At 35.5% G+C, this 15034-nt stretch overlaps 1 protein-coding gene across 2 annotated transcripts; it reads right to left on the bottom strand.

The window, feature by feature from the left end:
* Positions 1-2118: 2118 nt before the first annotated feature.
* LOC149822287 (short-chain dehydrogenase TIC 32, chloroplastic-like) lies at positions 2119-8057 on the bottom strand. Of its 2 annotated transcripts, XM_089980975.1 has the most exons (8): positions 7859-8057; positions 5855-6086; positions 5651-5730; positions 4691-4844; positions 4378-4456; positions 4123-4207; positions 2619-2665; positions 2119-2511 (listed from the first exon to the last, which is right to left on the bottom strand). In XM_089980975.1, the coding sequence occupies exons 1-8, from the start codon at positions 7965-7967 to the stop codon at positions 2353-2355; spliced, it is 945 nt and encodes a 314-aa protein (XP_089837101.1). In that variant the 5' UTR covers positions 7968-8057; the 3' UTR covers positions 2119-2352. The 2 variants fall into 2 exon arrangements, with proteins under 2 accessions (XP_089837101.1, XP_089837102.1); XM_089980976.1 differs by lacking the exon at positions 2619-2665 and having other exon boundaries at positions 2295-2511; positions 7859-8055.
* Positions 8058-15034: the final 6977 nt, after the last annotated feature.

Genomic DNA, 15034 nt, shown 5'->3' with positions numbered 1-15034 from the left:
TTGATGATTGAGAAGTCTTATTCTTCTTTTGCTTGAATTGTCTCTTAGAATGTTCACTTTCTTTTTGAGTGATCAAATGGGCACTCTCTAGTTTCTCCTGCTTTAGCTTATTTTCTTCTTGCACACACATGGATAAAAGTTCATTTAATATCCACTATTCTTTATGTGAGTTGTAAGAAATCTTGAATGACCCATATTATTAAAGAAAAGAATTTAGAATGAAGTGAACAAGAAATGGCTCTGATATCTCTAATTTTAGTAACTTGAGTTGAGCAACAATGTTACTCATTTCCATTATGTGCTCATATACTCCAGTAGATTCATTATACCTTATAGAATATAGCTTTGACATTAAGGCACTAGCAAGTGCTTTATTTGAGCTTTAGAACTGCTTCTCAATAGCCTTAAGAAAGTCTTTACCCAATCTACAGTAAGGGGTGGAACCTCCATTGTTCTTGGCTATTTGGGTTTGCATGAGTATTAAACTTAATTGATTGGATTTCTCCCATCGCTCATACAGAGCCTTTTTGTCTTGGCTACTTTCATCTGGAGGTTTCTGAAGTTCATCATGATGAAATGTAGTCCAAGTTTATGTACCCTAATGCCAATTGTATATCCTCCTCTCATTCAACATAAAGACATAATATAATATATTATAGAGTAGACATAAAAGGAGTGATATTTGCAAACATAAACATTAAAGCTCACATAGGAAAAACTAATACTACACAAACAACCATAATCCAAGCACATTACTTAATCCAAAGTGCTAACTCATGTTAATAACTTTAGTTAGTAACTCAGTGCATCATTATAATTCCTGTTGTGGCTACAGAATTATAATGTACAAATGACTTGCTATACGACATGGTAGGACTAATGAGTTACAAAGATTTATCAAGAAAATTATATACTTGTGGGCGACTAGAATCTTTTGATAAATAACTCATTATCTTACCCAATCTTGATAAAGATGCAATTATAATGTCATTTGATATTTACTCTTATAACATTATGTGATTTAACTATACTATCCAAATGTACAGGGCTGTTGTGGCTATTCCATAATTCATTTAGATAGTTATGTTAATCACTCAATGTTGATTAGAAAAATGCAACTTGAAAATCTAAGATGTGAGGACTCTAAAGATAATTAAGTTTCTAAATTCTAATCAACTCCATAATGACATTAAAATAAGAGTTTATTTTAATGTTAATTGATTTAAATATAATTCAATTAACAAACAATGACATGCATAAGACTCAAATATGAACATGACATTAGTCAAACAGATTGGAATCCAATGTCATGAATAAACCCATATGTTGGATTAAAATAATGGGAATCCAAGAACATTTGATTATGAAGAGACTATTTTTTTTTTAACTTAATGTTGTTATACCAACTATAGGAATTAAAACATACTTCCAACCATGATAACACTATGATTTGTCTCTTCTTCTTTCTTTACGAACACGAGTACTTTAAGAAAGGAAGTGATCTTCCAATTTCTACTAGGCCCTTTATGTGCTTGAAAGATGGGTTCACACACTTGTGAATGAATTGTCCAGTGAGTATGATGACCCTCCTATTTATAATAACAAATGTCTCTTTTCATCATAGAAAACACCCCTTGGATGTGAAAGGATACAACTTCTTCAATGTTAAGAAACACTTAACCACCATGGAAAGACACACCATAAGTTGCAACTCTTGACATTAACACCTCTTGGAAAGATGCCAAAAGACATAACTCATGCCAAAACATGCAACCTTTGGGCTCTATATAATATGGGCCATACTACATCAATGATGCAGGCCCAACAATCTGAACTATGTAGTTTGGATGTGGATGCATACATAAAAGTTTTAAAGGAATTGTGTCTGTAAAAATATGCATTGAAGTGCTGAAGAGATTTAAGCTAGTTTGCAATATGGAAGTAGAAATTGAAAGAACAGGAGATTATGAGAATGCAATCACCTTCTGTTTTCAATGTGGGCCAACCTATCATCAGGAACCTAACGAGCAGGAAGACACAGGCATGATTTAGTTCAGTATAGTACTAAAATGCAACGACCATTTCCTCATGTATAATGCCCAAAACCATCACATAATTCACACCAAACAAGCAGTTGATATAAATAAATGCCACTGAATGTCTAGTTGTTTTTCAACCATACCAAGCAAAACTTTTAGTTATCACTGGCCCACAAAGACAAAACTTCTTCCTTTCACAGATCTCTCTCTCTCTCACACACACACACATGCACACACGATTTTAGTTATCAGAGACATTGATTCAGTAGAAGCACACCCTCACATCAAGCGCAAACTGAAGCATAGAACCATATCACTGGACCAAGTCCAGACTGAAGTCCCACAGTTTCCTTGCCAGCTCTGGGTCATTGGAAAGGTTGCCCGGTTTTGTTTCATTGCAATCATAGAAGTACTTGCCAGTTACACCTCGCACTTGGGGATTCAATGCAACATAGCATGTTGTTGCTGCTCCCTGTGAAAACACATGAAATAAAACCACATTCATTATTATTATTATTTTAAGTAGATAAAGGCAGCCAGGTCCGAAGAGAGAATTGACTAAAAGATGTTAAACTGCACCTGCTGCACGTTTTTCAATGTAAATCTGCTAATTAAATGAGCAATGTCTGCAATAGAGTAGAAACTGTTAAACATCTTGAAGAACACCATGCAACTATTGTAAAAAGAACAAAGGCCGCAAGGAAGCACTTAATTTTTAATCAAAGCTGTCTGCTTGTAAGAACTACTTGAACTAATCCTAGAATTTGAAAACATTAGGATACTATGATGCTCTGAACAACTGAAGCCAAGTTGGAGAAGATTAGCCTATACTAGGGACCATTAACTTCATAATGGACTTTTAGAAAATTGAGCCGGTCGGAATGCCATAGATATTGAACAACTTATCTTCTTAGGATGGTTCATCATTGTCATAGTGACTTACCGGCCGATACTAATTTGCATGGGTTTTAGTTTCAGCTATGTCCAACATGGATCGAAGTAAAGGAAAAGTTAAAAGGACATGATAAAATATAAAAACAAGCCCCAAAGTTAGTGCGACAAAAATAAAGTATTCCATATGTAACAAACAAAAAGGCAAAAGATAAATATGATTTCATCGTTGAAATGTGATGTAGAACTGGTTACATATACTACACACCTAGTCATATTGTAGATCTTTTCTTTTGGGGAAACTGAAAAAGAAAATTTTCAAGTTATGATCTGATTTATGAATGATAGGATATTAAGATGTCATCCAGATACAAAGAGAGAGTCAAACAAGAAAAAAAATAGCTTCTACCACTAGTAGAGGAATAGCCATTGACGGGAACCTAGTCAAGAGACATACTTAAACAACCAACAAATCTTAGACAAACCAAAATTTCCATTTGAGTGAGGGCATGAAGAGATAGATAATCCTCATTCAATACTTTGTTTATAATGTTCATGACAAATGACAGGCTCCATAAGCTTGTAAATAACTAGACAGTCAGGTAAAGAAGGGAAGAAAGAAGAGAAGGATCCAACAATCTGGTTTAAGAAGTCAAGTGATACTTAGGAAGATCAGTTATGAAAATAGTAAAAATGTACCAAATATCCTGCTGTTATATAGTTATCCAAGCACTTCCAAATATGATTAGAGAAATTCATGTCTGTTAAATTATTCATACAAAAGCTTTTTCCTGCCAAAGTATGAAGCAATTGGTACGATCCACCACAAACCAGTGCAGCAATTGAACATGACTCTCATGTGGAATATAAACACTTTTATTGAGAAATGCTTTGTTGTAGGACATAGGAAAGCCTTATTTTGATACATAAGAGAACAAGTATTTGTGACTGAAAATAAAGTTTGGTATCCGCATACATGAAACAATAGAACATGTCTTTAAAATAAAGCATCACAGACAATGAGAAAAGCAACTGAAACCTTTCACAAACGATGCAAAATAACAGAGTAAAATACCAAATAGAAGAAACAATATCCATTAGAAGGATAATCAAGTTTACAAGGTACCAGAAGCTACTTTATGGCATCCTAAGCATTAAGATGTCAAAAATATACAAGGATGATATAGCTTACTGTTAATGAGACCATGATAACGCAGAAGGTTGGTGGCAATTACTCCTGGATGTAGTGAATTAGCAGTTATCTGCACCCCTTCTTCCTGCTTCAACAAGAGAAGGGCTGTTAAGCTTCTATTTTGTAAAAAAATCAATCCCCATTTAAAGTAAAATTTTCTTTTCATAAATTGCATGTGAAAATCAAATTTTATTGAAAATCTGCCTCAGAAGCCCCAAGTCTGGGCCTCATCAAATTTACTCAATATGTGAACACCTTGAGACGTCTAGAAAGCTCATTGGCATGGAGTACATTGGCGAGCTTTGACTGTCCATATGCACCCAAGCTAGTATACCTGCATATTTAACAATGTTAACAATGATGGAAAATTTTGGTTTATAGAACATTCCTCTAAAAGTTGCAGATGAATCAGGGGAAATAGTAATCTCGATTTAAGTTCCTATATTGTTTTGAGAAAATATGTTCTGTGTGCAATATGGATAAAAGAAAAGAGAAAAACAATGTTTTTATTGGGAAGTGACAGATCGTTGTAAAAAATCAACCTAATACAGAAAAAACAATGATCTACCTGTCTTTATCATTGATTTCATCAAATCGGATCCCCTCTTTGTAAGGAAATCTGTGACTCTCAGATGAAAGGTTGACAATTCTCCCTTCTATATTACTCTCCCGAGCTGTAGTTTTCATTTTCTCCAATAAAAGATCTGTCAAAAGAAAATGACCTGCAAAGAGCATGACAAAGGCTCGTCAGCAGGCTTCCCAATTCCCAAAGCATATTCATGAGAAAAAATCATTGCTACCTAGCGTTAAACCACTGATAAGCAGCTAAATATCCTTAACTCTTGTCTCATTTAGGTTCATTTATAAGGTTTTGTCACCCTTTCTGTCAAATAACAGTCAAAATCCACATAGCATACGTCTAAAGCAATGCATTGAACATCAGGCATTGCATTTCCAGCACTTGCTTCAATTTTTCAGTAGATAGCCTCATCCTCATATTCACATTTATTAAGATGCTGCTTGTTGGAACAAGAAGATTTTCTTATCCCAAAATGGAGAAAAGGCAACTAGAAGACATCATAGAATAGGAAAATGCACTTATTTAAATTCAAATTAAGTTCTCTAAGCAAATGTTACTTTTACAAATTCCAGTACTGGATGCATATGCATAGCACCAGCACCCAAAATGTCAAATACAAAACTCTTGATTGTGTCAAAAAAGGTGCAGATGTTTTGATCCAGAGTTTTGAAAAAGAACAAGAGGTAGTCTATATCATCAAAAAAATGATATTTGAAAATAAAGGATTGTTTCCACAAACCATTCTGCTAAAATATGATAATTTGAACCACGTCATAAATCTCAACATAGTTAATCAAATATTTTTTGTTCCATAATAAACAATAGAAATGTCTTGTCTAGAGCATAAAGGATCTTACGCTTTATACATGCTTAAAGAATAAAAGTACACAAATTGATGTTTCTGAATGATATAAGTACACAAATTGATGTTTGAATCACCAAAGTTACCTAGATGATTTGTTGCAAATTGAAGTTCAATTCCATCTTGGGAGAGAAGATATGGAGTCGCCATAAAGCCTGCATTGTTACTTCAAATAACACAAAACTAGGTGTCATAATTTAAGCTACTGGGAAACAGGTACAAATTACAAATTACAAGTTCATCCACTTGACAAACAAGCTAGGACACAAACTGCTCTTGTACATTCTTACATGAGAATGTTCAATGGAAGATTTTGAGACTTATATTCGGATGCAAACTTCCTTATTGATGACTTGGAGGTAAGGTCTAGCTCCATGACATCTACTTTGGCAGTTGGATTCTCCTTGATGATGGTTTCTTTGGCATTTCTACCAGCATCTGTGTTCCTGACTGCCATAACTACATGAACACCTCTCAGTGCAAGAACACGGGCTGTCTCAGCACCAAGACCACTTGATGCACCTGCAAATACAAGAGATGTATTCGCTAAATATTAAAAATTGGAAGACAAAATGATGTATTGATTGGGAAATCTATCATGTACATCCAAGTCTGGGATGCAATCCGTGTTCAGCATTCCAGTTACGTTGGATATCATGGGCATCTAAAAAACGTATATATATATATATATATATATATATATATATATATATATATATATATATATATTGCTTATCACACACTTGCGACCCTTGTTCCTTCCGTTCCTAGACTTGTCTTATGCACGTCACATGGATATTAATGTTCTGTCATAAATGTCATGTTTTACATTCATGTCCAAGCATGTCATGTTTTACATTCATGTCCAAGCATGCAAACTAGACTTACAGAATCTTCTTACGTTCATCCTATCATAGATTGGTGCCTGCACTGCCTGGACCATCAACAGTGCCACCTCTCTCTCTCTCTCTCTCTCTCTCTCTCTCTCTCTCTCTCTCTCTCTCTCACACACACACACACACACACACACACACTTTCTCATGCTAATTGGAGGGGCTTCCCTTTTACTAACAGTCTTTTCGTGTGCATATCTCAGCTGCCACCTCAACCATCCCCCTTTGCAACCCTATTTTGCCATGGTCATTCCTCTTGCTTGATGGTGGCTATCTTTTACTAACGTTGCTCTAATCCCTTGATTCTCTACCAGATTTCAGTCAATAACCAACCACATCCTCAATCAGAGAACAAGTCCCTGGCTTCAGTAAACTAGGTATATTCATTAATAATAACCATATTGTACTAAGAAAAATCTAAATATGAAACATGAAAAAGGGAAAAAGAAATATCTGACTTCATGGCCATCCATTCAACATTTCCAATTATCTGTGATACTCTTCACACCAACAGACAGTTCCCTTTCCTAAATAAGAAAAAAGTAAACAAAAGAGGCTAACTCACTACGAGCTCGTGGTCATGTGTCAACTTGTCAAATCTAAGTCATGAAGACCACGCTTTTCATTTCTTAAAGGTACATAATAACATAGACAGATCTAAATGAACAATAATTTACAAAATTCTACCTCTCACTATCAATTAACCAAATAATAGGCAACCACCTAAGTACAAGTTGGAGACCACATCTCAATTTTCCTTTTCCGACAACAATATCTACAGAAACGTCTTACAAAATCAACCCTTTAAGCTGTTGGAATTCATGGTTTGTGGCTTTGAGTTGGATTTTTGGCTCAGGATAACAGAGTTGTAACTCGCTCTGTTTTGGGGAGCATTTCTAGCGGGCTCTCTATATTGCTATGTTACTGTATTTTGTTCTTGGTTTTCCTCTTTGTCTTTTCTCTGCTTTTCCTTTCAAGGGGACTACTCATCACCTTCATGGTGCTAATTCTTCCAACCTATAAGCGAGACTTAACTTTCTTCCAAAAAATAAAAAAGCCAAGAAGAACAAGATAACCGAGTTCTTAACACCTTGTTCTCAAAAACCACATAAACCCTTTCAAAAACTCGCCAGAGTAACAAACCAACTAATGATACACCACAGACTTCAACCCCTTGCTCAATAAAATACAGAAAGAAATACAAAATCCACATCCAATTTTTGACGCCAAGATTTCCATATGACCACAACCAGACACCTTCAACAAAAAAAAATTACAAGAACAAGCAAATATAATTCTTCAGTTGTTACTGGCAATAACCATAGAAGCAATAATTATAAGGGTCACAATCACCATGTTGATTTCTCTACACCAAAAAGAGTAAAAAAGGATGACACCAACCAGTGACAATAGCAACAAGGCCCCTCCCATTCACTCCTTGTGTGACCTCCTCAGCTGTAGATCGAGCAGAGAACCCAGAAGGCCCTCTGAGTGCCAACAGCCACACCATTTTCTTATCTTCTCTCTCAAACCAAACTTTCTCCAAGTTGGTATCCGTTTATAAGTTCAGACGTTCATTTCTGCAATCCTTCTTTGTTGGACCTGCTGAACGTTGCCAACTTAAATAATTAAGAACATCATCATCTGTCACCCCTCCCCTTTTCACTCTATTGTAAAGCACGTTTTCCTGGCTCAAATGAGAATTCTCATTTGTCTCGTTCCTCACGTGCAAGCAAACGTGAGAAAATGAAATAGCGAGATTTTAAAATCGCATCTGAGGTTATTTTTATCACTTAATTCCAAATCACGTTGTCCATCTAGCAAATTGGAATCACGTGTGGTTCTAGATCTTATGTCATGCAAGCAATCAAGTGAGCCTTTCTGTTGGATCCAACCCAACCTACAAGTGTGACCCGGTTTGACAGTCATTAGTGGTCACATTAGTAGCCAATTAATGAGGTTAATGAGTGGGAGTTAAGTAAATGTGAAGAGACCACATTCACATAATTGCCTTATTCTTTCGTTATATAAAGAAGTTAAGAGGCTATGAAGATAATGAGTTATTCATAGCAATTATTCTGTCAAAACAATTCAACATTCTGATTTCGTGGAAAGGTCTTGCTCATCGTCTACCTAAGGCCTGAGCTCATTGTGAGCGTCGATCGATTGAGGAGAACACTGAATTTTCTACATGCAGTTACGATCCATGATAAATTCAGGTACGCTTTATGCATTTTGTTTCACAGGATTTGCCAACATTGGATTATGGGCTCACTCCACGCATTCAACTGTATGTGGTCGTGTAGGGCTTTCTGGCATTTTGCGGTCATTGTCGTCCTGAGATGATTTAACTCACCGATTGACAGTGATAGTCATTGTGAAGACAACTGTCAATGAATTCTCAGCAAACTGTCATCATGAGACAGTGTTTCTGGCATACTATCACCGTGGGGCGACAACCATTCCCAGCAGCAGTCGACTCAGCCAGTCCTCACGGTGACTATCATACCAAAATAATTTCACATTCTGATATCGTGAAAGAGTCCTGCTCATCATTGACCTAAGGCCTGGGCTCATTATAGGCGTCGACCGATTGCCAAATTTTCTACAAGCAGTTGCTATCCATGACGAATTCAGGTATGATTCCTACATTTTGTTTGGCAAGATTTGCCAACACTTTCCTCTTACTGAATGCACAGTAGTCAACATGGGGTCGACAAGGAATTGTAAAATGCGTCAAGAGACTATGCAATGCATTGAGTTGACTATCCATGACGAATTCACCCATCATTTGAGTACGTAAACGACTTCTGTTTCCTCTTAAAAAAATGCCAAAGTGAACATCTACCAACCTTTATTATTGATCATTAACTCAAGTTAAATCTCAATTAAGATGAGAGAAATGACAAGAACACCTTGAAATTATTAAGAGAAAATTCTATTTAAGGGCAGACCTTTTGCTATTAATTCCAAAAACGGCCCTTATGTTTTTAAAATACCATATATGAGCTATTGTTTCTTGGAAACTGCCAAACAAGGGCACGTATTTATTATTACCTTTTAACTCAAATTAATTCATAAGTTGTTACAATAATAACGACTCCATATTGAGATGTTGAACGGTTTACCTTTTGCTTTTGGTGTGGATGAATGAGTGTTTCCTTAATTTTCAAAGGACATTACGCTGAAAAAAAAAATACATTCTTCGAGAAGATAGATGTTGACTTGAGAGGTCCTTATACGACTATTTTCAGGAAAAGCATGACCTATATCTAGAATTTCAAAAAAGTGAGACTCATTTGTTAAATTAAGGGAAAGAGATTGGCCCTGATTGGAATTTATTCATTTATACACTTCTCTTTTATGGCTGTAAATATATATTTGTAACGCCAAAGGGAAAACATAAGAACTCAAAAGAATCATGCTTCTCAAGATGATGGAGGTTAACTTAGGTGTGCACATCGGGTCGGGCCAGGCCAGCCTGATCCAAAGCTAATTAAGGCCCGAAAATAATTTGGGTCGCCAAGAGCCCGGCCTGGTAATTATTGGGTCATTCTCGGGTAGTAGGAGCTCCGATTAAGTTAGGATCAATTCAGGTTCCTTAACTTGGGGTCTCTGTTTAGTGGCTTCAGAAACACAGATGCTCGTATCAAAAATAGAAATGTGAGGTTCTTTTCTGAAATTAAGGGCAAGAAGTTGGCCTTTAGAAGAAAGTTCCGTTAAATCAGGAACAATAATTGGCTTCAGGGTACCAAACCTAAACTGCTAGGGGCATGAGCCTTAAAAATTTTATTTATCTCGTACGGTCTTCTCTTATAATGCCCAAACCAATTGTTTTTTTTTCTCTCCCACTATTTTTCCTCCCTACTATTATTTTATTGATTATTTTTGAAAAGTTTTATTGTCGAGCCCTTGACTTAAGGGCAAGGCTTGTGGGGGCTTGTCAATTGAAATTTGGACTTGAAATTGAATTCGGCTTTGGCTTGACTTGATTTTATTGGGTCTTTAACTTTGACTATTTTATATTTTTTTTATTATTTTAAACTTATAAAAAAAGTATTTAAATTATTTAAATATCATTTTATTTTCTACCAAGTATATTTTCCTATTTCTAACATTTGGAAAATGTGACGTTAGGTCAAAAGTCTTTTGCATCATGTTTTGAATGTGCCCTATTCCAATGGGTGTCTCAACTCCTTGAGTATTGAAGATGCACAGTCTACCTATTTTGAGTGTTTATAGGAGGATGTCTAACGCGTCATCTCGAGGCTTATTTTACCTTGCTCTTGCTTGGTCTAAACCACTTTTTTTCTTTTGTGCTTTTCCTGTTTTTTGTATTCTCTTTCTATGCTCTTTTGTTTTTTTCTCTTGCGGCTACTCAGTGATCATCTCGAGGCCTTCTTGCCTAGTGTACAAGGAAGTTGACATAGTGCGAGTTAGGCATAGGCTTCGTTGTATCCGAGAAGCGAAGTTGCATCATACCTTGCTACACTCAGCTTTACATCGGTGGGGGCGACTGTCGCTTTTAAGAGAGCGCTTCACAGCATCCCTCCAAGCTTTTGGCCTGCATCCATTTTTTGACAAGTCACCTTCTTGGAGCCATTTTTTCAACATTTTTTATATGGTTATTGTTGTATTTTCTCCATTAAAGTACTTTAATTCACATATAGTGTGGTTCTCTTTGTTATTCAATGCATTATCTTATTTTTAGTTATTGGTTTAAGTATAATATACTTTTAACATTCGAAAAATGACCGTATTGTACGACTAATTTGATGTATTTGCTTAAAACCTCTATAATTTTTTATATTCTCTTCATGTCTAAAATCGCAAATATCAGAATTAAAAAAGACTTTTTTACCCTTTGCACATGAGAACTTCCTATGATTGTTTTTTGCAAAACTGTTTTTGTTTTTATACATGTATCTCTTATATCCAACATCAAAAACTTGTATTTTTATAATTGTTGGAAAGCTTAGATACAACCCTACAACTTTTATGTTTTGAGTCAGAATCGAAAACACCTCAAAGATTTTTATTTCTGAGTTATGAAATTGGAATAGAAATATACTCTGTAGACTAAAGTAATCGAATAATGGATAGTTTCAGATGATATTTTGACCCAAAAAATGAAGGATTATGAAAAAATACATAAAAGAACAAAAAAATTAGGCAAAAAAAATTCAACGACATTTGATTTGCTGAAAAATGATAAAAAGACACTGAGATATAACCATGACAACATTCTTAAAACTTGAAAAAGTTTGCATAAAAATATATGCGAACTTTCTCAAGTTCACATATACTTTTATGCGGTCTTCTTTAAGTCTGCATATATTATGCCGACTTCATAAAGTCCACACATATTTTATGCAAACTTTCTCAAGTTTTAGGAATGTTGTTGAGGTTGCATCTCAGTACTCATTTATCATTTTTCAGCAAAATGCGGTGTCGTTGGAAAGGTATTTTTTTATAGTTTCTTTGTTCTTTTTTGAATTTTTCTAGAATCCTTTATTTTTTGGGTTGAAATGTCTTCTAAAACTACCTATTATTCGATTGTTCCAATCTACGAAGCGTGTTTTTATTCTAATTTTGAAACTCATAAATGAAAATCCTAAGAGGGTTTCAGTTCTAACTCAAAACATGAAAATTATAAGGATGTGTCTTAGTTTTCCAACGACTATAAAAACATAAGTTTTCGACGTCATATCAAAAAGATAAAGATTTGAGATGAGAGACGGTTATGTAAAAAACAATCACATATTTTAGAAGAAGTTCACATATATAAGAGAAAGTCTGCATATGCGAAGGGTAAAATGGTATTTTTAAATCTCGATATTTGAGATTTTAGACATGAAGAAAATATAAAAAATTATAGTCTTTAAAGAAAGATGGTTATTTTCTGTTTAACAATTCATATGCATGTTCATGCATGTTTCACTGTGTTGTGACACTCAAAAAGAAAATTTTACTGATTTATTTGCACAAAGTAGGTTAATTTTAATGTTTCATGGGTTTCAAGTACTTGTTTTAGAAGATTTTGCTATTTTAGGAACTCTTTGTTTATTTTTTGAGCTTGCCTTTTTAGTTTGTTTTTTCAAAATTTGTCATTATGCATAGTTAACTTACCACTACTATCTAATATTTTTAAACACGTAAACTTATCATCTGTATATCATTGGTTCATGAAGGAAGCTTTAAGGAGGAAAATAAATTTAATATGGTAAAATGGTTAAGTTTATATTTAAAAAGAAGAGATTTTCCAAAATCTACCCTTGCCTTATCGGCTAACCCCACATCCATTGCCTTATACCTATTCTCAAAATCATCCCCACCTTTTGAACCGTTAGGACAATCATCCTTTTGTTAAAAACCATGATGTTAACTGTGGTTAAGAGTTTACCATGGTTAAATGGGTTTCTAAAATTACCAAAAAGTTGTTTTTGGGTCTGATTATTACATTGTTGCCCCTTTTTTTTACAGCACCCGTATGACCCTTTGTGTTTCTCCATTTCACTTTATCCATGCTTCTTCCTTTAGGTTTCTACAGTGACATATGATAGGTTCTGATGCTTTCTTTCCTTCTGCCTTTTATATTAGATTTATTTTTTACTGGTGAAGGTTTTGTTCAACAACAGCCTTAATGTGGCATGTATAAGGTGCATATATATGCAACTTCATCTTCAATAGGAAAGAAAGAACCATGCTTTCATTCATGACAAAGGAATTAATGGAAGAGAAAAGAAATCTCAAAAAAAGTTGTAACATGAAGAAACACAGTTGATCTGCCCTTTATTCTCTTTCTACCCATTCTGAAGTCCGACTAGAAATGGAACTCTCTCTCTCTCAACAAATTATCAAAAATCATCTTCAGAATCCTGTTAAAAAATAAGAACAAAGCTCACTCTTCCCTTTCTTATGTCCTCTCTTTGAAGAAACTAACGGAGCCCATCTTCAAAACCAGTCATTGTCTTTTCTCAAAATTGTCCCTCTCTCATGGGAAAAAGCATCATTTCACTGTGCCCAAATGGATTTCATCCCCTCCTTTGACGGGAATTAACTTCAAGGGTGGATTTGGCATGGTTATGCAAAAAGTGGGCACTATTTTGAGATTAGCTATGAGGCAAGGATGATTGTGGAATTAGCCCACCAGAGGGCGGGACTGATTTGAAAAAAAAAAAACCCTAAAAAGAAAGACGATAAAAAATATGCCATTGGAATGCTCTAGGCATCAAGTTAGGAGGGTGAACATAAGCCTTTTCTTAAAAGGTACCAAAATCTCTCTCTCTCTTTCTCTCTCTCTCTCTCCCTTTTTGTGGCGGGTATGGTTGTTTTCAGCATGGTGGGTGATATGGACTGAAAGAAACAATATCTTTTTCAGGGGCATCAAATTCAATTTTAGAAGGCTACGTCAGCGGGTTATGTTTGATGTGTATCTGACTCTTAAATTACATAGTAGAGACGGGGAACTGCTGTGCACAGTCACCATCTAGATGGTGGCTGTCTTACTCTTATGTTCATCTCTCATCCAATATTCGGTTGGATGTATTTTGGTAATGTTGAATGATAAATGCTCTCTCTCTCTCTCTCTCTCTCTCTCTCTCTCTCTCTTCTCTCTGAGAGAGACACGCTGGGGGATTAAGGCCCCCCTCCTTTTTATTGAGGTGAAAAATGTACAAGCCATTTGATCAATTAAAATGTACAGACTAATGAGGCCAGAAATCAGGGCACTCCCACCAAACACGAGATTCCAGGATAAGAACTAGCAAACGTGAAGACTTGGAATACAAGGTACTAGCTAACATATATAAATGACTAAATAAAACCAAACTCACTTTGAAGTTGTTTATGACCTTCCAGAGCCATTTGATCAATTGATGATTATTAGAAGATACTGAAATAGATAACCCGTCTGATATAAAAGAGCTCCAAAGGCATTGTTCAAATATGAAGTCTCAGGAAAAAGATTATCTGAATTTGAACAAATTGCCCTTGCCTCAATGAAATCCTAATGATGAGATCTAATGGTAAAAGCCAGGCGCACTTGGGTGGCTAACCTCACAGAAGCTATCTGAACATCTATGCATGAACACCAATCGGAGGCCACATATCTGTCACAATATGAAATCTGGACCAATTCTTTATCAAATCTTGATCCATCGGACATAATTGATCTTGAAAAAAGCTTCAGAACACGAGATTATTCACAAGCCTATAGTGAACTAATGGTTAGAGGACATGTTTCCTCTTCAAGAGAAATTAGGTAAGTTGTCCCAGTTTGGTGGTGTTAATCAATTTTGGATAGCACTACAACTGGGCATAGTCTTTATCAGAGCTATTAACCTATTAGCCACGGATCTAACTGTTGCACTCGCTATTAAGCTTGTGAAGGAGATTTGCCTAGAGTAAGCGGGCTGGTGATGTTGGCTGACAAAGATACAACTGGCAATGATTTTGACAATTAAAGCAAGGCGGTTAGGCATGGGAACCATTTCAAAGACCTGAGCTAACTGGCTGGAAGGTGGTTGATCCATGCCAACATCTCCACAGTAAATACACCTAGCTCTGCAAGGTAGT

This window comes from Nuphar pumila, chromosome 11, assembly GCF_984573655.1.
Source record: "Nuphar pumila chromosome 11, dmNupPumi1.hap1.1, whole genome shotgun sequence".
Taxonomy (NCBI): Eukaryota; Viridiplantae; Streptophyta; class Magnoliopsida; order Nymphaeales; family Nymphaeaceae; genus Nuphar; species Nuphar pumila.
The sequence above is the reverse complement of the archived record's forward strand: the minus strand, read 5'-3'. Positions and strand labels throughout refer to the sequence as shown.

What these genes read in the sequence shown, in the direction of transcription:
- LOC149822287 (XM_089980975.1), bottom strand. Translation starts at nt 7,967, where the DNA reads ATGGTGTGGCTGTTGGCACTCAGAGGGCCTTCTGGGTTCTCTGCTCGA. An exon ending in CCTTGTTGCTATTGTCACTG is followed by an intron (nt 6,087 to 7,858) that starts GTTGGTGTCATC and finishes TTGTATTTGCAG; the next exon opens with GTGCATCAAGTGGTCTTGGT. An exon ending in GAAATCAATGATAAAGACAG is followed by an intron (nt 4,457 to 4,690) that starts GTAGATCATTGT and finishes TTAAATATGCAG; the next exon opens with GTATACTAGCTTGGGTGCAT.